Source organism: Gekko japonicus, unplaced genomic scaffold (assembly GCF_001447785.1).
Source record: "Gekko japonicus isolate JY-2015 unplaced genomic scaffold, Gekko_japonicus_V1.1 scaffold247, whole genome shotgun sequence".
In the NCBI taxonomy this organism is placed as follows: Eukaryota; Metazoa; Chordata; class Lepidosauria; order Squamata; family Gekkonidae; genus Gekko; species Gekko japonicus.
Window position 1 is genome coordinate 555,517 of NW_015166427.1, and position 23,277 is coordinate 578,793.

Genomic DNA, 23,277 nt, shown 5'->3' on the forward strand with positions numbered 1-23,277 from the left:
AGCAAATGCTAGATGCAGATTGGGCCTAAGAAGAGTAGGCATGTAATTTCCCCTTGTTGTCAGAGGCACTGCCTTTTACTCTTGGGTAGCCCCAATAGCAGGAGCCCCCCACTTCTAATGTGACCCAGAGACCCACAAAACTCAGGGCAAGGAAGGCACCTGCCACCTGGTTCTGAAAACAACTAGCCGCAGCTTCGAAAAGGGGCTCTCCATTTTCAGGTTTCAAAAGGTAACCTCAGAGCAAGCCTCCAGTCTTCCCCCTCTACCCAGCAGAGATATGCTTATGGAATAACAATGGGTTCCACCAGGTAAAGTATCTACATTTCTAAAAGCTATTCAGAGGCCACCTGGCGAATACCCCTGTCCAGGCCTCGGTTCCTGCCAGAGCGCACCGGAGCACCGCTCCGTCAGTCAGGAGCCCAGGGGGCGGGCACATAAGCCCCGCCCCCTGCTCCCACCAGCCATCAGTTGGGACACAGTGGGTGGGGGAAACGTTCCCCCGCCTCCTTGAGCCCCGGGGTGGTGGCCTTGGACTCGTAGGGGCAAATTCCACCTCTCGTGTGTGATGTCCCAGCGGCAACGCCGCTCAGACATCACACGCGAGAGGTCATTCTGGCTCTCCCAGCTCTCGGGAGGGGCTCTTTAAAATGTTATGGCCTCTGTCGCTGTTCTCGGTGGCAGCTGCGACACCCGCGGGGGGGAGGGGCAAAACGTTCCCTTGCCTCCCTGCGCCCCGGGGTGGCGGCCTTGGACTCATAGGGCCAAACTCCACCTCTCACCTGTGATGTCCGAGCGGCGTTGCCCCTCCTGAAAACTGGGGGGACAACAAAATGGCCTTTCGCGTGTGATGTCTGAGCGGCGTTGCCGCTGGGACATCACACACGAGAGGTGGAATTTTTTGAAAGAGCCCCTCCCGAGAGCTGGGGGAGCCAGAATGACCTCTCGCGTGTGATGTAATACGGGAGAGGTGGAAATTGCCCCTGCGAGTCCAAGGCCACCACCCCGGGGCTCAGGGAGGCAAAAGAACATTTCGCCCCCCCCCGTGTGCGGGCGTCACAGCTGCCGCAGACCATAACTTTTGAAAGAGCCCCTCCCAAGAGCTGGGGGAGCCAGAATGACCTCTCGCCGTGTGATGTCACACGGGAGAGGTGGAAATTGCCCCTGCGAGTCCAAGGCCACCACCCCGGGGCTCAGGGAGGCAAAAGAACATTTCACCCCGCCTCCCCCACGCGCGCGCGTCGCAGCTGCCGCCGACAGCACCAGGGGCCATAACTTTTTAAAGAGCCCCTCCCGAGAGCTAGGAGAGCCAGAATGACCTCTCACATGTCATTCCACACTCGAGAGGTGGAATTTGCCCCTGTGAGTCCAAGGCCACCACCCCGGGGCTCAGGGAGGCAAAAGAACATTTCACCCCGCCTCCCCCACGCGCGCGCGTCGCAGCTGCCGCCGACAGCACCAGGGGCCATAACTTTTTAAAGAGCCCCTCCCGAGAGCTAGGAGAGCCAGAATGACCTCTCACATGTCATTCCACACTCGAGAGGTGGAATTTGCCCCTACGAGTCCAAGGCCACCACTACAAGTCGCAGGGCCACCTCAGGGAGGCAGGGGAATGTTCCCCACCACCACCGTGTCCGAACTGATGGCTGGTGGGAGCAGGGGGCGGGGCTTATGTGCCCGCCCCCTGGGTTCCTGACTGGTGGAGCGGTGCTCCAGTGCGCTCCGGCAGGAACCGAGGCTTGGTTGACATCACCCAGCATGTGCGACAAGCTGAGCTAGGAGAAAGGAATAAAATACAACTGTTTAATCACCATGTTCAGATTAGAACAGCAGATTAAAATGTTGTTTTACCTAGTGCCATCTTGTGGTACATTTATAAAACTAACAAAACACACATGTTTCTACAATACCCCACCAATATCCCATTGGCTACAGGGGTAAAATAATAGACCTACTGTACTACATAGAAAGAAAACCGCACACTACAATATCTTGGAAATCAGAACTTAGTATAAATCCTTCCAGAAATGAAATACTAGATTGGTTTTATTAAAAAGGTATGCCATTAATCTGTGTGAAAAGGGGCAGTTTTACTGATGATGGGACCCCCAAATCGCTTCTGCATAGACAAATACTCCCCACTGAGGCCAACCCCACTGGGACCAAGCGAGGGGAAGGCTTCTGTAGCAGAGCAGCCATTTTGCATGTGGAAGCTCCCAGGTTCTGTCCCCGGCATCTCCAGCTAAAAGGATCAGGTGACGTGAGAGACGTCTGCCTGAGAACTGCAGAGGCACTGCCAAAGTAGGCAACACTGTCCTTGAGAGACCATGGGTCTGGTTCAGTATACAGTAGCTTCATGTGTGTGTGGGTGAGTGTGACCCTTGGTCCTGTCATTGCCCTTCTGTTTTCTTACGAGTTCTTGAACTTTAAACTTTACTCGTTCAGCCTCTTTACCAAAAAGCCACTGCTGTGCACCCAAAAGAACACAGCTAACAAATCTAAAGGCACAAAATGGGAACTCGGCATTGGATATTATGGTCTGTTTTGTTTGTCCTCTGTTTTCGTGAGGCAGAACTGACAGGTATGGTTTTTATGCACTATAATATTATGCTGACTTCCTGCTAAAAAAAAGCCAAGGGAAAAAGAGGAGGGCAGTAATTTTTTAAAAATTATTATTAACCTATTAAATTTTTTATTATTACCCTATTAATCTCATTAACCTGAGCATTTGAAATCTGCCAAATTTTCTCTTGAGATCTTTAGTTAATCTTGCAAACTGTCCCACAAAGACAGGCCCTGCAGTTTACACAGAACTGATTTGTTTAATTCGATCATTAGAGCCAAAAATAAAGAGAGCTATATATTTGTTAATATACATGTAGTTAAGCCAATAAAGGTTTATGTATGTGTGTGTGTAATTTATAAATTATTACTATTAACACTGAAGGCCCTCATTTGGTAGGAATGCAGTTTTTAAAGTTTAAAACAGACTTTACTGCATCAAAGCAAAATGAGTTGCTGGATGTATCAGGTAATATGAGGAAAACAGCACTGGCATACATCACCATATCAGATGTGATCGATTTGAAAATACACAGCCCCCGTTTTAAAACCTTGCTTGCTATAGAGAACAGTCTAATATTTTTTAGCATTTATTTTATTTTTAAAAAATAAAGTTGAACTAAGAAAATCCACACAGGTGAGAGAATATTTTTTTTTAGACCAGATCATATATCTGAGTGCACATCTCTAGTTCCCTCTTCTCCCCCCTCCAACATTGATCAGTGCAGTGGATTACATCAGAAGTTACCTTACAAGTTCACTATGTAACCCAACTGTATTTTAAAGTAGGTATAAAAGTAATTATTAGATATTTGTTAGAGTGCTTCAATCAGCTCAACATTCACTCGAAGCAATAAGATAAAAGGCGAGCCGCTGGCCTCCATTTCATGGCTAGATCTTTTGGAGCACTGCTTCAGGTCTGGTCTCTCTGCCTGCCTGGGAAGACCTTCTGGTTCTGTGCCTGCCTGCTGGACATCTTCACAATTGGTTTTCTGATTTGTTTTAAAATGTTATATCAAGTTTTCCTGTGCTTTTTGTTTTTCTGGAGGGCAGTTGTAGTTGGAGAAGAAGGGACCTTTTCCCTCATTCTTTCTGGCACTTTCAAAAATAGTTTTCCTTGGTTTAGTTTTGCACTGTTTTGTTTTTGTTTTCTTGACTAGTTTTAGAATTGCTTTGCATTTTCTCTGTTTCTAAATGGTTTTTAACTTTTAAAGGGTTTGTGCTTTGGGGAAAGGGGATTTTACCTTCCTCAAATTGTTAACATTTTTAAAAAGTTTAAAAAGCTGTTACTGTTGAAAGTTAATATTTTTGTATATTTTTGAGTCTTGTTTTATAGTTGCTCTGAAGATCTTAGAGTTGCCCAAGTCCAGGTTGGGAAACTCCCAGAGATTCCAGGGATGGAACCGGGGGAGGACAGGGACTTCTATGGAGTACAATACCATAGAGTCTACCCTCCAAAGCATCAATTTTCTCCAGGGGAACTGATCTCTGTAGTCTGGAGATTAGCTGTAATTCCAGGGGATCTCCAGGTCCCACCTAGAGGCTAACATCCTTAGTGGGTTTTATGGGGTGTGAGGTTTATGGGGTGTCCCTTTTTTAAAAATGTAATTATTGCAGCAGATTCTTAAAAATAATGGAATCCAAAGAATTCCAGAATCTAGGGTGGGGAAAAACCAAACGTAAGTCCCCAAACTGCATTTGGGGACCCAAATATCCCTAAATGAAAGTACTTATGCCCTTCCCAAAAGCCCAATCTTTTAATTTTTGAAAAGACACTCACTTTGTTTTGGAGTGCTGCTGTTCTCACAATCCCCATGTAGCTGAGCATCTTTGCCACTTTGTGCTCTTTTCTATTGTCTGCGGTCAGCCAAGGCACCTGTGGCAAAATCAGAGACTTCCCTGATGCTAAAGGAGCCTATTGGGACTTTCCCACCACCCTCATACCTCAGGCTGCCACCATCAACTGGGCCAGAACTTCCAGGATGAGACCCTGGGCAGCAGGTAGCTGTAGCAACTGGGCATGAGCCTCACAACCTCTCTCATGGGCCCCAGGGTTTCCAGTGTCTGCTGCTGACATCATCTTCCGGCATCAGAATAACAAAAGATTATGCTGGGGAAGAGTGAAACTCAGAAGCCACAGAGACAGGGCCAGCAAGCATGGAGGCAGCCAGCAGAAGGCCAATGGTGATGGCCTGGGAAGGTCATGGAAGGAGCCCAGCCATGCAGTAACCAGGCAGGGGAGGCCTGGCTGAAAGCCTTCCAGGAACTGGCCAGTAAAAGAAAGGGGGAAGGTCAGAAAGGAAGGATACTGGGATAAGTGCTTTTCCAACCCCTTACCCAGACAATGGCTCAGGCTGGAGGAGTAGGGTTGGGGATGATTGATGGGGGTGAGGTCAAGGAAGCATAAATTGTGGCTTCACAACCAGGCTGCGGAAGAGCAGAAAGGAGAATACCTTGGAGGAACACTGCTTGAGGAAAGAGAGGAAAGGACTAGGGTAGTGCAACCATGTGCCCCCTCCCCTTCCTATTCTGAGGCCTGGGGAGACCCCCAGGAAGTAAAACAGCATGATGGCCAAAGGCCTGGGGCAGTGCTGGTAAGGGAAGAGCCTCACACCTATGAACATCTACATGTAGGGTTTTGTGAGGCTTTCCCAAGAACCTTTGTCTTTGTCTTCCAACAACAACCATTATCTGTCTATTCCTCCCACCCCCACCCCCACCCTTAGATTTCAGTCACTGTATTGGTTCTCAGCACAGTGCTTACTGCGTCCTTCTTCCTTCATTAGTTTCTCCGTATCCAAAAGTTTCTTCACATTCAACTTTTCATTCCTTTGTGTCCCTGAGTCTGGCACCTTTTCCTAACAATCAGGAGCAAACTTGTTCCAAAGTTTCTCAAAGGCCAAGCTGATTTTTCACTTCTCTCACAAAAGTTGCCCTGTTACTCAGCACTATACAAGTTACCCTTCTTCCTCAAAAGTTTGAAAGGCTGTGAATTTTCTGTAATATCACACCAGCTCATAGCTGTTATGATCTTGCAGGTGACAGAACTTCTCTTCCAGTTAAAGTTAGATGAGTCTCTGACTAATGGCTGGGCCTAATGTGGGACACGTTAGGCTTGCCAAGTCCCCCCGGGGGGCGGGAAAACCCCCGCCCCAGAGGCCTGTTTCCCGCCATCGGCGGATCAGGCCGGAGGGGGGGAACCCCACCCCCAAAGTACGTGACGTGCACGTCACCCGGAAGTGATGCGACCACGCCGGGCATGCTGGGGGCGGGGCCACAGTCATCCGAGGGAAAACTCTATGGTTTTCCCTCAGATGGTTGTGGCCCTGCCCCCAGCATTCCCGGCATGGTTGCGTCACTTCCAGGTGACATGGATGTGGCGTGCGCGCGCTCTGGGAGCAACCCGGAAGTCCCCTGCTCCAGATGAAGGTAGGACTTGGCAACCCTAGGACACGTTATGCATACTGAGGAGAGAGCGTGGCTTGAGTCTGGATTGGTCATACCAAGTATGTTTGGAGAAAGAAAGAAAATTGTTCACAGCCTCTTTTTGTCTTGCTTTCCAGTGTTTCTATCAGCTCAAGAAGCAAATAACATAATCGCTAGATCAAAGCGTGCCAGTTTCATGCTTCTTGAGGAAATCCTCAAAGGTAATCTGGAAAGAGAATGCCTTGAAGAAATATGTTCATATGAAGAAGCAAGAGAAGTGTTTGAAGACACGGAAAAAACAGTACGTATTCCTATTGCACGTTTTCTACTTTCATATAAAACAAGCCACTGGGCTGGCACCAAAAGCAGTTTATAGCCTAACCAGAAGACTTGCTGACCCAACAATAAATGCTTAAGATGTTTGGTAATGAAGTCTCCTACTCTAGTGCAGAATCATAAAATATGCAATTATCCCTGCATCCAGGGATATTACTCAGGCTTCACAAGCAGATGCAACCAATAAGTGTGCCAAACTAATTTCCAAACCACAGTTGTTTATATATTTTAAAGTGGTATACACCCCACCCTTGAACATAGTTTACATAGTGAGTAGAATACACTTTCAGAGTGGCTCCATACATTTTATGAATAGGCTACTATTTCCACTGAAGACACTCCAATTTTATTTCGACTGGTTAATTGCCTCCAAACTTTCACAGGAAAGGTAGGTGAAGGGAAGCCCAGAGCCACTGAGAGTGAGGGACGGGGAGGACAAAATTCGGGGGAGGGAGCTAGAAGGCCCCTGTATCTATGGAATGCATTTTTTTTTGCATTTCTGACTGCAGCCACTAGGGATGCAGGGAAAGCAGACCACAGTAAAGAGCTCAGCTGTTCTGAAAAGCTTACTACAAGGCTGAGGGTAGCCCTTGCATCTCAAATCCTGCTAAACCCATCAGCCAAGGCAGCACTGGAGCAAGGCAAGACCAGCCAGGACAAGTTACAGTAGATGCCAGGATGAAGCCCCTGAACAGGGTCATTATCTGCAGCTGCCCATGATTTCCTTTTTCCTTTAGTTTCACCCAGCCCCTGCACAGCCAGATCTTGCAAAAGGGCAGCCTTGTTAGTGTATGGTTGCTGTATTTAAAAACCCTTTTATTGTCTTTCCCTCAAATTCTTTAACTTTTATCCATACTTTTCTCCTTCTTTGTCTACCTTTCTTGATCTGCCATTCATCTGTTTCTACTTTTAATTTCTCTCTCCCCACCTCATTTTTCAGTCTCAGCTCTTCATCCCTCCTATTTGGCAATTTAGAACATATTTAATAGTAGTACAGCAGCACACCTTTGTTAATATTATGAACAGCGTTGCATGTATCTGCTAGGGAAAAATGGTTAAACTCTTGGTTGCATGGTAAATATCACCTTTCTAATGAAAGAAAATGTCAAATTCTATTGAATGATACAACAGCAGAGATTACAGTGGCAGTGGCTAATTTTTTAGTCGATGTGATAAGAGTGAAAAATTTGGGAAACTCCGTTTCATGATTTTATAATTATTTCAGTTTTTTAGTTGACTGTGTCATCTTTTGTTTCTGAATTTAATGCTGTATATGCTATTAAAGGTTTATTGATTGATTGATTGAATATTATGAACAGAAGGGGTAGTTAATAATTCCCCATAATTTATCAAAGTAGTAAAAAGATGTGCACCCCTTTACATGCATGAAAGGAAATGTTAATTAGCATCTGTAGTAACAAATGAGGAACAGAAGTTTATATCCCACCTTTCTTCCAAATGGAGAACCAAAACAATTATCATCATTCTCCTTTCCTCCATTTTGCCCTAACAACAATCCTGTGAGGTAGGTTAAGCTGAGAGTGTGATAGGTCAAAAGATCACCCAGCAAGCTTCTATAGCAGAGTGGGGATTTGAGCCTGGGATTCCTAGATCCTAGTCTAACACGTTAACCACTACACAAGCTTAGCTTCTATTGCAAATAGCAAGGAAAGGGTCTGGAGATACCCTGGGCCAGGACATTCCAATTCCTTTCATTTTTGGCCCTGGAACTCCTGTGATCATCCTGAAGCTGGAGGCCAATTCTGAGACTCTTAGTTTTATTTTCTGATGAGTTACACCTGCCACAAATGGACAGACAGATGGACGGGTAGATCCTTTTATTATTAGAGATGTGTGGTGACAGTCAGCAAAGTGACTTTTTTTTTGTTATGATATTTGGTTTGGAGCCGGGTCATATTGGGGGGACAGATGGAATCTTTGTTTGGGGGCCCATGGTGGCTCTTGGCAGGCCTGCACTTCCATCCCACCTCTTACTGCTTCCACTCTGTCATCCTTTCTATTAATTCACCACAAACTTTCCTTTGCTCAGGCTCCTTCCTTTCCCCTATCCTACCAGACCCTGTACATTTTGTGCTACTGCCTCTTCCTCATTGTATTCTTCATTGTCTCTAAACTTCCCCTAATTCACTCAAGTACATTGGGGGGGGGGGGAGAACACGCTGTTACAAGCACAAGACGGGTAGCCATGTTAGTCTGTCTGTAGCAGTAGAAAAGAGCAAGAGTCCAGTAGCATGCCTACTACCCCTCTGTATATCACACCTAATCCAATCAAGCCTGCTATTACCATTTACCTGCTATTGTCATTTGCCAGCTATTGTCATTCGGCATCTGAAGTTCAACACACTGTTAAGAGAATCCAAGCAAAGCATCCAAGCAAAGAGACAATACTTCAGTAAGGGAAAGAATACTAACTGGATTGTAAATGGTGACAGTCTTATCTGTTATAGTTTTAAAGATCTGTGATGGTATTGGATATTGTATGTATGGTTAATGTCTTTTTTTTGGGGGGGGGAGCATTTTGGAAGCATTTTAATGGCAGCATTAAAGGTCGCCTTGAATGCAACCAGTCCTCTTTGCTTGAAAACTCCAGTGGTCTTTTGGGGAAACCGGTTAACTCTTATTCAGAAGGAACAAATAGATTCCAATTTTAGTGTCTCTCATTAAAATATATCTTTTTTTTTATCCAGGTCAAATTTTGGAATGATTATTTTGGTAAGTAGATGTTGCATTTATTGTTTTGAGAATGTTTTGAGAATGTTGAGAACTGGCTATTTATGTTAAAGGAAATTATCTACCTTTAAGGATATTCGTGGCCATTCGTGGACCCTGAGAGCAGCACCAGGGTACTCTGAGCAGCCTGAACAGAATAGAATATGGCTGGGCTGGAGGGGATGGGGCTGTTGGAAGGGTGGGGCCCACTGTGGCAGGCTGCACCAGCAAAAAATGGTGGGAACCAGGCTAGAGGGGAGGTGGCAGTATGGAGGGAGACTCCGAGGCTGCAGAGGCCGGGCTCAGCTAACAAGAAGATGGAGGGAGACTGCAGAGGATGTCCAAACTGCCTATCCTACAGCTGGCAGCAGGCAGGACAGAGGAGATCCAAGGCCAGAGAGGGAACATATTGTCTTGCAGGTGTAGAAGTGTTTGCTCTCCCCCCAGCACGGCTGTATAAACCTAAGGAGAGTTAAGGACAAAGAGCAGGCCACAGCCAGACTGAACCAAACTTTTAAAGCAGACTCCATTTTGAATGAACCAAAGGTCTTGACAGAAGGTACTGGAGAAAGGCTGGGAGGAAGTGGGATTGCCAGCCCGCCAGCCCCCCCCCCCCCGCCACACCCCACACCCCCATAAGCTGGCCAGCGGGAGGACTCACCAGGAGCAGGAGGGAGGCTCAGGCTACCTTGTCAGCAATGTGGTGATATGGGTTCTGGCATGTACCGGAAGGAACATCATCACGTTGGTGACATTGTGGTGACACACTGCTATTTGGACAAAAACTCTATGGTAGAAGCTGTTTTTACCATAGAGTTTTTGCCCAAATGCCATAGTGTCACAGCAACAGTACATGTCGGAAGTGATGTCACCATGTCGCCGACAATTGTAGCCTGGGTCTCTCCCCCCCCCAGCCCTGGCAACTCTAGCCCGAAGGTGGTTGTCAGGGCTGAGCCAGCAGTGGCCTTGGGTATGGAGATGTAAGGGGGAGCACCTGAGAAGCACGTTACATTTTGTGAAGCACGGCTGTAGATGCCAAGGAGAAATACCCAGAGGCCAGTTCGTGCTTAAGGGGCCAGAGCCTGGCCTGAGGGCAAAGGGCAAAGGTGACAATATTCATTCATTTATTTTGAAGCTTTTGAGATATGAAAGGAAGAAAAATAACACTAGCCAAAAAAATGAGTTTTAAACAAAAAGTCCCAATGCAGCTCCTCCACCCCACCCACTAGCAGGCAGAGTTACCTACCTCAAGGTGGGATCTGAAGTTTTCCTGTATGTACTTGTGGGCTCCAAACTGGCCCTTTTTAATGTTCTCCCCTCTGCTATTCTTGAGGGGAGCAGAGGTCATTTCGGGGGGGGGGTGAGATGCAGGGGGCGGGGCACATGACGAAGCCCTGCCCCCTGCTTCCGGCCACCCCGCTTCCAGCCCTCATTCAGCCAGGAGGAGGCAGGAGAAGAGGGAGGGTAAGTTGCTTCCTCCCCGCCTCTCCCCACCCCTACCTGCCTGGGGCCAGGGAGGGCCTTGGCGGGGCTTCCTCGCACTCCCACTGGCCTTGCAGGTCCACCGCCAGGCCCCTGATGTCAGGGGGTGTGGCATATGCTAATGAGTTATGCTAATGAGTTCCCCTAGCTCTTTTTCTACGAAATGACCCCTGGAGGGGAGATATAAGAAAATTCCTTATTCAGTCAGGTTTTGTGGATGTAATAGAAGAGAAATAGAAACGGTTGAGCACGTACTCTTACACTGTAAATTGTTAAATGACATTCAAGTGGAATTTATAGAAGCCCCCCTTAGGTTGGTAGTAGGCCAACCGGATAGAAACAAGGTACATTATCTCCTTGCTTCAGGAGACCCGGAGATCATTGAACTGACCGCTAAGTTTCTTCATGGTTTTATAAAACGGAAGAATGACTCTGAGCATATTAATGATTCTTAATTTATAATTTAAAAAACTTAAGTTTAAAAATTTAGATTTCAATTTATTGTACGACTCAGCTATCTTCTGTATGGTCAAATCTATCTTGTGACAACTTGAGGTATGTTATAGGCCTGACATATCCTTGGAATGGTTTACCACGATTATCTATTTTATAATCTCTACTGGATTGTATTAATAGTAGGAAATGTGTATTTTAATATTGTATGCCAATAAAAGGTATTTGACTTGACTTGTGAGCTCCAAACAACAGGGATCAGTTTTTTTGAAGGAAACAGCAGCTTTTGGAGGATGAACTCCAGGGCAGCATGTCCCCATTGAGGATTTTTTCACACAAAAAATCCTTCAAGATGAGAGTGGTTTAAATCCTTTTGAGAAGGCAGTGATTTTTCCTTGCGACTCTGCTGATGGAGGGCTAGCTTGGAAACTCCATTTCAATCTTCTTTTATCAAAGAAAGAATTGCTTAGGAAGTTTCTCTTTTACAAAGGAGAATTACTTCATCCATGACTTATTCAAAAGCCTGCACCCAGTTTGGCTTACAATTGCCCCGGTCATATGGGCCAGAAAATGTGGGGGGGAAGCGTGGCTGTTTGCCCTGGGGCAAAATAATGCACGGTTGCGCGAGCAGACATCCCGTGGAGGTCCCATGGTTAGGGGAGAGGTGCCGATCACAGGACAATCCTGCAGCGCTGCAAAGAAGTGGGGCCACAGGGCAAACGGGGTTGTGGGGTTTTTTTAAAAAATGAAAGTGTGTGCATGCTCCGTTGGGTGCTTGTGCGCATCTGTGGAGACTTGGGGAAAAAAACCATTTTTGCGAGGGGACATGGGCGGGCGCTGGAACTACCACCGGAAATGCGATCAGACGCCCGCCCATGCCCCGCGGTTTCCAGAAACTAGTACCTCAGAGGTACTAGTTTTTTTACAGTGCATCCTCAGAGTGAAGCCTTGGGTGAGCCACGGGAGCGCTACGCTTCCCAGATGTGGCGGTGAGATCGTGCCCGGAAAATCCACCTATCTTTCATCTCTCTAGTGTGCCTAATGCTCCGTGTGACCGCAGCCAATGTTTCTATTCTATCTCTTGATTCATTAGAAAACTGATTAATCAAAACTCCCAGTGCTACTCTTTAGGCTACTCTTGAGGAAAATGTGCTATTGGGATCATTACAGTTTGTTTTCAGTTAAAAAGCCCAATTCAGATGCTAGTAGTAAATTGATATGCCAGAGGCTGCATGTAAAGGAACCAATAATAAACTCTTGTTAAGGAAATTCTGTGTATATCTACTAGTACTTTTCCCCCTTCAGGTGGTCAACAGTGCTCTTCAAATCCCTGCTTGCATAACGGTGTGTGCAAGGACAACATTCGGAGTTACTCATGTGCTTGTGGCGACGGCTATGAAGGCAGCAACTGTGCCTTTGGTAAAAGTCAACATTTTCTTTATGAATAAGCATTTATCAAAGGATTTTTAAAGAAAAATCTCGCTTTGGAGCATAAGCGCTACCAGGGCTTTTTTTGTAGAAAAAGCCCAGCAGGAACTCATTAGCATATTAGACCACACCCATGCCTTCCCTTGGCTTGCCCAGGCGCCTCGCGGCTGCGGGGAGCCCAGGCAAGCTGGCCCTTGGAGTTGCCGAGGGGGGGGGTCACTCTCCAGGCCTTCCCTCTGTAGTCACGCATGCAGAGGTTTTGGCTGTCGTGGGTGTGGCCAACTCTGAAACCAGACGGAACTCCGTTCCTGTGCGTTCCTGCCCAAAAATAGCCCTGAGCGCTACTATGTTGCAGTAGATATAGTCCACTTCTCTTAGTTTTCCATCTTCCAGCAATAGGCAGACAGATGACACAGGAAGAATCATAAGCAGTATTGCCTTGGTTCCCCCCAAGATACCTTGCCTCCATCTTTCTTTGTTTTAGCCCTCTAAAGAAATTTCCACCAATTCTTCTCTCCCACCGCAGAACTACAACTCCCCCTCTTGCTATTCCTGGGGTCCTCTGTCCTGGAGGTGCATCATTTCAGGGAGTACTTGGGCTTGCCACTGAAGGGGTGGGTTGGGTAGTGAAAAAAGTCCCACTCTGCTGACAGAAATTCCTTTTGTCAGTAGAGAGTCAACCTATAAGCTGTTTAACCATCACGGAGACTCTAATTTCCCTCAGGTACCAGAACATACTTAACTAGGGTTGTCAATCCCCAGGCCTGAAAGTATAACTGACCTCCAGAGATCCGCTCCCCTGGATAAAACAGCTGCTTTTGAGGCTAGACTCTGTGGCATTATACTCTGCTGAAGTCGCTCCCTTCCCCAAACCCTGCCCTCCCCAGTCTTCATCCCGAAAATCTCCAGGAATTTCCCAACCCACAGCTGGCAACTATGCAGGGCTCTTTTTGTAGAAAAAGTCCAGCAGGAACTCATTAGCATAATAGGCCACACCCAACATCAGAAACTCATTAGCATATTAGGCCACACACCCCGTGTTACCAGAAGTGTGGTCATTCAGCCACACCCACCTTTTGCTTCTTATTCTGTTTACTTTGTTTTCAAAACTCTGGGCTTTTTTTGTAGCAGGAACTTCTTTGCATGTTAGGCCACACACCCCTAATGTAGCCAATCCTAATGAGTGTCTGCTGTTGGGTGTGGCCTATTATGCTAATGAGTTCCTGCTGGGAGTGGTCAACTCGGGAGCCAGCCGGAACTCCGTTCCTGTGCGTTCCTGCCCAAAAATAGCCCTGCCCCTATGTCTATGAACATCTTCTTTTTGAGAAGATGTATTAAAAATCCTTAACACATAAGTCTGTTTCTAACCGTCTCTCCTCTCCTCCTTCCAGTGTAACTTCTCTAGTTTATCGTTTCCTGATCGTTCCAGTCCCATAGAACTTGAATCTTACTGGTTTAGCCACTTATGAATAAATTCGGGGATCCTCTGGAATTACAGCTCATCTCCAGACTACAGAGATCAGTTGCCCTGGAGAAAATGGATGCTTTGGAGGGTGGACTCTATGGCACTGTACCCCACTGAGGTCCCTGTCCTCCCCAGGCTCCATTCCCCAAATCTCCAGGAGTTTCCCAGCCTGGATCTGGCCACCATACCCCCCCCCCCCATCCCCTGCTAGTTGCCAGCGACCTGGCAACCTTGACACATGTGTTGCTATTTCTGGTCACAGTCCAAAGAGTGGGCACAGAAGTTGCTCTTGGGGCTTTCTCACTGTTGGCTGCCCACAGAATTTGACCTCTGCTGTCAAAACTGGAGTCTCGTTGGATGAATGGTTCTATGGTTCTCTATCTCATTCTCAGTCTTTGCTGCAAAAAATGACCAGAAACCCATGGTAGCAGCACACAACAGATGCATGGGAATGGGCATGTGGGTAAACCCTAGATATGCTGGGCAACAGAAAGCAAAAGAATAAACATGGGGGGAGAAACACCATTGCCCATATCACTTTGGAGCAATACAACTGCAATACAACTGCCATTGATTTCATTTTGAAGCTTTCCGTCTCATTTTAAAAATGTGTCACATTCTGTTTAGCCAAAAATGAGTGTCGCCATGAAATGAACGAGGGTTGCCGTCACTTTTGCTATCCAGAAGTGAAGTCCTATCGCTGCTCGTGTGCACAAGGCTACAGACTTGTGGAAGGCAAATACTGTGTTCCACTAGGCAAGTATGGAAAACTGGGAAGATAGAAATGTTCTGTTGAAAAGCAAAACACCAGTTAAAGGGTTTGGCTGTAACACAGTGTATCGCGTAATGGTTAAAGTGAAAACGAAGGGTTACCCAAGAAGAAAAAAGTCCAAAGCTTGTTTTAGCAGCGAATATTCTGTCTGGCCTTCAGCCTCATCCTTCCCCATCCATAAAATGGGGATTATACCAGTGTTACAGGATGGTCATAAAGATCACAGGCATAGTTTGTATGTGAGCACTTAGAAAAAAGTGCTATATAGACAGTAAATATTGCCACTGGCAAAATGTCTACAATTATGAAAGTGGTGGTGGGGGAAAGATCAATGGCTTCCATTTTGAATCAATTCCTTGGTTATGCTTCTGTACATGCAATGCACACAGGAAACATTACAGCCCCAAGGAGATCCTCAGTGGTAGAAGATGAATCACCAACCATTAGGACCAAGAGGCAGGTTTTGTTCCCATTATAACATTGTCTCAAAGTGTAGCACTTTTGTCTCTCCTAGGAGTAAATGTTACTCATTCACTTAGAAGAAAGACATACATGCTCAGAGACTTCGCTTAAGCTGAGGTTGGTTAAACCTATTCCTAGCATCTGTAGCCCAAATTGCAGTCCATTAGCTGTGTCCCACATAACTCACTGGGAACCACGAAGAGCCAAGTTGCTGTGGACATGGCTCCACCCCTTCATCTGCATATCTCCATTCTGGGTTTCTTGGTGCAATTCTAGATGAGCATGAGGTAACCCAGGCAAGTGGCTCTTATAGTCTATTGATTAGTGAAAAGGTCTTCCATTATACAGAGCCACACACAAAGGAACTATTGGAAGCCATTTCCCCTTCCAGCCCCCATTGCACTGTGCCAAGAAGCAGGGAAAATTCACTTAAGAAGCAGAACCAGTGAAAGTCGGTGTAGAGGCCTCAGTGCTATTGGCGTTTTCCCAGCAGAGCAGCATTACCTCAAGTCTTGTAGTTATGAGGCAGCAGAGAAGTAACTTGCATCTTTCTTTGTCATGAGAAGCTTTGAACAAACAGAAAAAAACCCAGCAACCCAGCGGTGCTCTTCAAACACGCACTGAAAGTTCTGAACATAGTTCTGAAATGATGAACATACCATTTTAAAATCCCCTTATTGTGCATTTCTAAGACCTACGTCTTTTGCAATGCAGTCTTATGAAAGAATGGATGTAGACCCTTGCCATTCATAGGCGTTCCATTCTTTTTAAATGTTTTTAAATTATATTTGCCATCGAGTCAAGCTGACTTCTGGCAACCCCTAGTGAAGCTTGAAGGCAAGAGACGTTTCAGAGGTGGCTTGCAATCGCTTGCCCCCGCATCATGACCCTGGTATTCCTTGGAGGTCTCCCATCCAAATACTAGCCAGGGCCGGCCCTGCTTAGCTTCCGAGATCCGATGAGATTAGGCTAGCCTGGGCTATCCAAGTCAGGGCCATGCCTGGGATCATACCAAATGGCAAACTCTACAAATATAGGAAGTGGGAGTCAGCTGCCCCCAAGGGCAAACTGGCAGGCCAAAATATGGTCCTGGAAAGAGCCCCATCCTCTCATGGAAGGAGGCCAGGCTGGGGCATGTCGCATGTGGTGCCTGGCCTGCCTGCAGCATTGGCAAGATGGGTGAAATGAGCACTGAGGACTTACCCAGAGTGTGCCCATTGTCACTGCATAGACACAGTTCTGAGAAGCTAATGGTCATGCAGAGGCAGGATGTGGGGCCAGCGCACTCATTCCGGCTTTCCTACTCTCAACTTACAGAGGGGTCAGATGCTCAGGGCTAGTTGCATCATGGGGTTGGGCCATGGTCCGTGCATTCGTGAAATCATGAGCTGCAAATAGGAAGAGTCTCCTGTACTTAACTGCAAAGATGCTGCAAGACTGTTGAACTCTGTGAGATAATTGCAATAAAATCAAAAGCCACCATCACTATATAAGCTATGGAATTTTTACCCCAAGAAGTTCAGGGTGGTTTTCCCTCCCTCCCCTTTAATTGTCAGAACAGCCCTCTTGGGGTAGCTTAAGCTGAGAAAGTGTGATTTACTAAGCTCCATGGCCCTCTCTGAACACTACCACTCATTCATCAGACAAGGATCTGCCTTAATTCTGACATTTTCAAAGGCACATTCATCATAATGAAAACTAATCAAACAGTTATTTCTGGGAACCGCCATTAGAAGCTGAAATATGTACATATGTTTTTCATTGCCAGATAAGTGTGCATGTGGCAGATTTAAAGAAAACGTGCAAGTGAAGCTGACTGCAGCTGAGAACATCAGCAGAGGATTCCCTTGGCAGGTATTTAGCAAGAGACAGGCTGAAAAAGAATTGGTGTAATTCTAGTCCCACCGATACAAATAGGACCTACAACAGAGACATAGTAAGAACTGGCTGTAACAGTTCAGAGTGATGGTCACTGCTCACTGGAATGGCAAACAAGCTATATGTTTGCTTTCTAAAACTCCAGTGCATCAGAGAGCTAACTTATTTATTGACATTGATACCCTGCTTTTCTCTGCAATGAGGACCCAAACTGGCTCACACAATTCTGTCTTCTGTTGCATCTTCACAGCAGCCCGGTCGGGTAAGTTAGCCTGTGCACATGATTGGTACCAGGTCACCCAGCAAGCTTTCGTGGCAGAGTGGGTCCCAATCTGCCAGTCTAACCAATGCACCATTGTAGAAGTTCTGGTTCTCCTTCCCCGTTGAAGAGGTGCTTAAGGGTTAACAACTTGGGTAGCTAAAATCACTGAAGTTGTTATGCGTACCTGTAGCCTATTTGTTTTAGGGAACAGAGAGATTCCTGTACTCTCCGTGAACGTCTTTATCAGTTCAGGGCAGCGGTGCGGTTTAGGGATGTGTTCCGATTAGAGCTCCAATAAAGAGGGTTATGAGAACCTTTGCAGGAAAACCATGGCGTCACCCTTCAAGAAAATTTATCTACACACGCCATGTTCTGGGCTAATAGGAGTCACCTGACTAGAAGGCCACAAGAGTATAATTGTAGTGGGTCAGCTTGTGCGCTTTGCATAGATTCCACAATTGTTCGTCTGCTATTAGGAAGCCACCTCTCCAGTTTGGTGTAGTGGTTAAGTGCGCGGACTCTAATCTGGGAGAACCGGGTTTGATTCCACACTCCTCCACTTGCAGCTGCTGGATGACCTTGGGCAAGCCATAGTTCTGTCAGAGCTGTTCTTGGAAGAGCTCTCTCAGCCCCACCTACCTCACAGGCAGTGTTCCCTCTAAGCTGAGTTAGTGTATGCTAGCTCACAGTTTTCTAGCCTCCGACTCACACATTTTTGTCTTAGCTCAGGAAGGATGGCTCCAAAGCAAACTAATGTGTGCCGTGGCAAATCACTTGCTCACAAGTTTAATGCCAGTAGCTCACAAAGTAGAATTTTTGCTCACAAGACTCCACAGCTTAGAGGGATCATTGCTCACAGGGTGTCTGTTGTGGGGAGGGGAAGGAGTTTGTAAACCACTCTGAGACTCTGAGTGAAGGGTGGGATATAAATCGAATCTCCTCCTCCTCCTCCTTCCTCCTCCTCTTACTCCCCCATTTCCCTTGCAAAGTTGGTCACTCCTAGCTGTCTTCTTTCCTCACAACAACACATTTTTAATCAAATCTGAAGGATACCCAAAATGCTTTTTCTTGTAGTTTATACCCAAAGTAATGGGGTCATTCTTCTGTAAAAGCACATTCAATGAGCTTATCCTCTGAGCAGGAACAGGGAGTGTGATACCTCATTATCAAATTAGTACAAGATATATTGTTGTCCATTTTGCTTTTAAGGTCCTGTTCTTAAGCTCTGAGGGAGAAGGATTGTGCGGAGGAGTTCTACTGAAAACGAACTTCGTTCTGACTACAGCTGACTGCGCAGTGCTATCTCCCATTAGTGCTGTGATTGGTAGGTAGCCGAGTTACCTCAGGTTCAGCATTTTTAAAAGTTCAGACATGAAATTTTTGTGTGAGAGAAAAAAACCCAGGATGGACAGATGCTGGAAACCTAGCAAAAAGGTGTATGTTCCCCTTCTGGTGATTTAGCAGGTAATATTACTAGACCCACCTAGTCTGCCTCGTAGACTACTTTGAGGTGCTTCTGTGGGCTGACCTGTAAGAGTGAATTCTAAACAACTACTGGGTTGCTCCAATTCCCCCTGACTCAAATGGAAGCCATGCCCTAGATGGCATTGATGCATCCTTTGATCTAATTAGCCTATTCTTATTACTGTATAGACATCAAGGACTAAAGATGGAGCTACAGTGGAACAATTCCAAATGCACTTCAATCATTTCATTTCAGGCACTTGGTGCAGATAACACATTTTCTTCTGCGAAGCTCTGCCTGGCACTTTCCAGTGTGCAGGTGATGCTCAAAACATCACATTTACACCATTAGACACTTACACTATAATATTGTGTTCCTAGAAGGATTCAGGTTAAACAGCAGATGTCCTGCCTTCCCTAGTCCTTCTATAGCTGAAAGAACTGTACAGAGGCTTCTAGCTTTGTTAGCCCTACAGGCCAAGCCACATCCACAGGACTTTTTGTGTAGATAACAGAGCTAGGTTCTGCTCAGTGGTGAAGTTCCAGCTTTCCTGTGTGCATACCACAGCTCAGGTAATGTTTATTTAGCTGTCAAGATTATACAGACATGGATTACTAACCCATATGTGTAACCTATCACTAAATTCAGCTGCTGTACCAGAAGACTGGAAAGTAGCAAATGTGTCAACAGTTATTGAAAAGGGATGCAAAGGGGAACCAGGAAATAACAGGCCAGTCAGCCTAACGTCTATCCCCAGCAAATCAGTAGAAACTTTAATCAAATATAGAATTGTTAGGCACATAGAGGGACAAAGCTTACTGAGGAAAAATCAGCATGGCTTCTGCAAAAGGAAGTCCTGCCTCACCAAACGTTTGGAGTTCTTTGAGAAAGTGAACAAGCATGTAGACAATGGTGACCCAGTAGACATATATCTGGACTTTTAAAAGGCTTTTGACAAGGTACCACACCAAAGACTCCTGAGTAAACTCAGTCATGGGATAAGAGGATGGGTTCTCTTATGGATTAAAAATTGGTTAGATGATAGGAAACTAAGAGTAGGAATCAATGGACAGTTCTCACAATGGAGGGAAGTAAGCAGTGGGGTCCCACAAAGGTCAGTATTGGGGCTGGTACTATTTAATTTATTCATCAGTGATCTGGAACTAGGGGTGAGCAGTGTAGTGGCCAAGTATGCAGATGACACCAAATTATTCAGGATGGTGCAAGCCAAGGCTGACAGTGAAGAGCTCCAAGAGGATCTCTACGGACTGGGTAAGCGAGCAACAATGTGGCAAATGAAGGTCAGTGTTGGTAAGTGTAAAGTGATGCACACTGGGACAAAAAATCCCAACTTCCAAGTATAGGCTAATGGGGTCTGAACCTGCTGAGACTGAGATGGGAAAAGATCTTGGGGTTGTAGTGGGATACCTCAAGTGTCAACCCAGTGTGCTGCAGCGGTGAAAAAGGCAAACTCTATGTTTGGGATTATTAGGAAAGGGATTGAGAATAAAATGGCCGATATTGTAAGGCCCCTGTACAGATCTATGGTGCGGCCTCATTTGGAACACTGTGCACAGTTCTGGTCACTGTATGTCAAAAAGGACATTGCAGAGCTGGCTAAAGTACAGAGGAGGGCGACCAAGATGATTAGAGGGTTGGATCACCTTCCCTATGAGGAAAGGCTGAAGACTCTGGGACTTTCCAGTTTAGAAAAGAAACAACTAAGAGGAGACATGATAAGAGGTTTAAAAAATTATGCATGGGTGGAGAGAGGTGACAAGATAATTTTTTTCTCTGTTTCCCAAAATACTAGAACTTGAGGGATCCAATGATACTGATGAGCAGTAGATTCAGGACAGACAAAAGGAAATACTACTTTACACAGAGTGATTAAAATGTGGAATTCACTGCCGGAGGATGTAGTGATGGCCACAGGAATAAACAGCTTTAAAGGGGGATTAGATAGTTTCATGGAGGATAAGTCTAACAATGGCTACTAGCCATGGTGACTGAGGGGAACCTCCACATTCAGAGGCTCTAATCTTCTGAATCCCAGAGTCAGGAGGCAACACTAGGGGAAGGTCTCAGCCTCTATGCCCTGTTGCTGGCCCTCCAGGGGAACTGGTTGGCCACTCTGTTAGACAGGAAGCTGGACTAGACGGACCATTGGTCTGATCCAGCAGGGCTCTTATGTTCTTGTTATTGGTGGGAAGTGCTGTCAAGTTGCAGCTAAATTATGGTGACCCCATAGGGTTTTCAAAGCAAGAAATTTTCAGAGGTAGTTTGCCATTGTCTGCCTTTGTGTAGCACCCCTGGACTTCCTTGGTAGTCTCTCATCCAATTGCTAAGCAGGGCCAACTCTACTTAGTTTCTGAGATCTGATGAGTTCAGGCTAGCCTGGGCCATTCAGGTCAGGGTAGATTACTTGTTACTTCCTACATAAAAACATAACTTCTGTGTGTATAGGAAATGCATCATGTGTGAAATAATCCTTGATAGCTTGGCTTGTAGGGCCATTTCACAAATTACAAAGCCTAGTGTAGGGACTCATTAGTGACAAGTCTACTACTCTGCTGAGCAATGTATTTATTTAAACTATATCTCTCCTTTCCTTTTGACTCAAGCTTGAAACCTTCTGCCAAGCTAAGGAGTCTTCCTCGGTGTAGTGGTGAAACAAGTCTAGCTCGCCACCTAGTAGTGCATAACACTAAAAGAGCTACAACTTCTGGCTGCCAGACAATGTTAGGATCTCCTGGTTATACTACACATAAAGCCATATGATAATTAATTATTAATGGTTCTTCCATTGGAGAAAGGCTACCTGGAGGAAGGTTGGCTCCACCTCTTTGTGTAATAACGCCTGTTCCCCACATTCCACCAATCCATAAGCCCTTTCCTTTAGTATTCCTTCCTTCTGTCCTACCAAAAACAGATCCTGAAGGGTAGGAGACAGTGGCAAGTACTGAAACAATGACTTCATCTTCCCAACAACAAAAAAAGGTCTCCAGATGGGTGTGGGAATAAGCAATATGCTTTAATTTTATTTACAGTAACTAGCAGGTGTTTGAGGCTCAATGAAAAATTTCACCCTCTCCTGTCTGCTCTATAATGCAGATGGGACTGACAATTGTTTGTACATGATCACCATGCTCAGTAAACACATACCATGATCTCCACAGGAAACGACAGACGGCAAGAAGCCAGACAATTAACGTATGTGAAACAGGTAAACATCCACCCCCGCTATGAGAACAACACTGGCAAGAACAACCTGGCATTGCTACAACTTGAAACTCATAGTACCTGCAACAGCTCCCAGTTACCTATATGTCTTCCAGAGAAAGACTTTGCAGAGCACGTATTGATTTCTGAACAGGTGGCCACTCTCAGTGGGTGGAAAATGGAGGGAGACTATGTGACTGATTCACTAGCTGAACTTCCAGTTCTGTTTCTCCATGAAAATGAATGTACAGGGACACACAACAGAAGTCTGATAACCAGGGAATTCTGTGGATACAGTCCTGTGACGACAAGAGGACAACTGGCTGGAGGGAGTTTCAGTGCTGTTAACTACAAAGGCACTTGGTTTCTGACGGGCATTTTAGAGTCACAGGCAACAGAAGCAAGTAAATGGGAAACATTTGTATTCACCAAGATTTCAAGATATATGATGTGGTTCAAACAGATAATGGAGTAATCAAATGCAGCAGGAAAGGAGTACATAGATGGGCAAGATTCAGTATTTATACAGCTTGCTGCTGAAAATGTGTATGCTTATCAATTAAAATATGGGATGTTTGGTCTTTGTCTCTGTTCTCGGTTAACAGAACTCATCATTGGCTTTTCTGCATGAAGTGGGCTTTTATATACACAGACCCTTTTCACAAATGCTGTTCTAAACCAGATGTTATTCGTTGTTGGCCCAATTTTGAGTAAAGTGATACAGGGATGGGGGTTTCATACAGTGAATTTCCTTCTGTTAATGAATCATCTCTGAAGTGCTGTGGTTATTTCAAACAGTGCTGCTCCCCCGCCCAGTGCCTTTTCGCCATGTGAACTTTCTTGGACATTTTTTGCAACATTCTAAGTTGAGTGCTATAGCGCTAAACCAATATACAGTGGTGCCGCTGTAACACTGAAGTGCCATATCAATTTTAGTGGCAAAAAGGCAGGAAAAAAGTGGCATTGTAGGAAGCACTATGGACACTTTAAACAGCACACCACAGCAATTCAGAAGCACAACAAAGGGGTAGAAAACAGAAGAAAGCAGTTTTCCTCAAAAGCGGCTCAACCACACTTTGCTAACCTGATGCAAGCGGGTTTGTATGAACAGGTAAATAAATTCAACTGGCAGCCGGTTACTAAAGCGGGTCTGTTTGAAATTGCAGAAAAAATCCATTAGCAACCAGTTACTAAACCAGAATACAAAGGCAGTTTGAAAAGGGCCACAGAGCGCTAGTCTCATTTTAGCAAACAATTGAAATGCCCCTCTCTTCCAGTGACATGGCTTCATAATGCAGCAGTGGCATACCAAGAGTAGGGTGGCGGGAGCAGTCCAC

The 23,277-nt window shown here is 45.7% G+C and overlaps 1 protein-coding gene across 1 annotated transcript; it reads left to right on the forward strand.

Moving 5' to 3' along the window:
• Nucleotides 1–2,961: 2,961 nt before the first annotated feature.
• Nucleotides 2,962–22,650, forward strand: PROZ (protein Z, vitamin K-dependent plasma glycoprotein). Its single transcript, XM_015411756.1, has 8 exons — nucleotides 2,962–3,028; nucleotides 6,123–6,286; nucleotides 9,030–9,054; nucleotides 12,292–12,405; nucleotides 14,507–14,635; nucleotides 16,882–16,967; nucleotides 18,463–18,577; nucleotides 21,898–22,650. The coding sequence occupies exons 1-8, from the start codon at nucleotides 2,962–2,964 to the stop codon at nucleotides 22,413–22,415; spliced, it is 1,218 nt and encodes a 405-aa protein (XP_015267242.1). The 3' UTR covers nucleotides 22,416–22,650.
• Nucleotides 22,651–23,277: the final 627 nt, after the last annotated feature.

Excerpts from the sequence above, each read along its gene's own strand:
- PROZ (XM_015411756.1), top strand. The coding sequence starts at position 2,962 with ATGCAGTTTTTAAAGTTTAAAACAGACTTTACTGCATCAAAGCAAAAT. Across the intron at positions 16,968-18,462 it reads GCAGAGGATTCCCTTGGCAG|GTCCTGTTCTTAAGCTCTGA; the intron begins GTATTTAGCAAG and ends TTTGCTTTTAAG. Across the intron at positions 18,578-21,897 it reads TCCCATTAGTGCTGTGATTG|GAAACGACAGACGGCAAGAA; the intron begins GTAGGTAGCCGA and ends TGATCTCCACAG.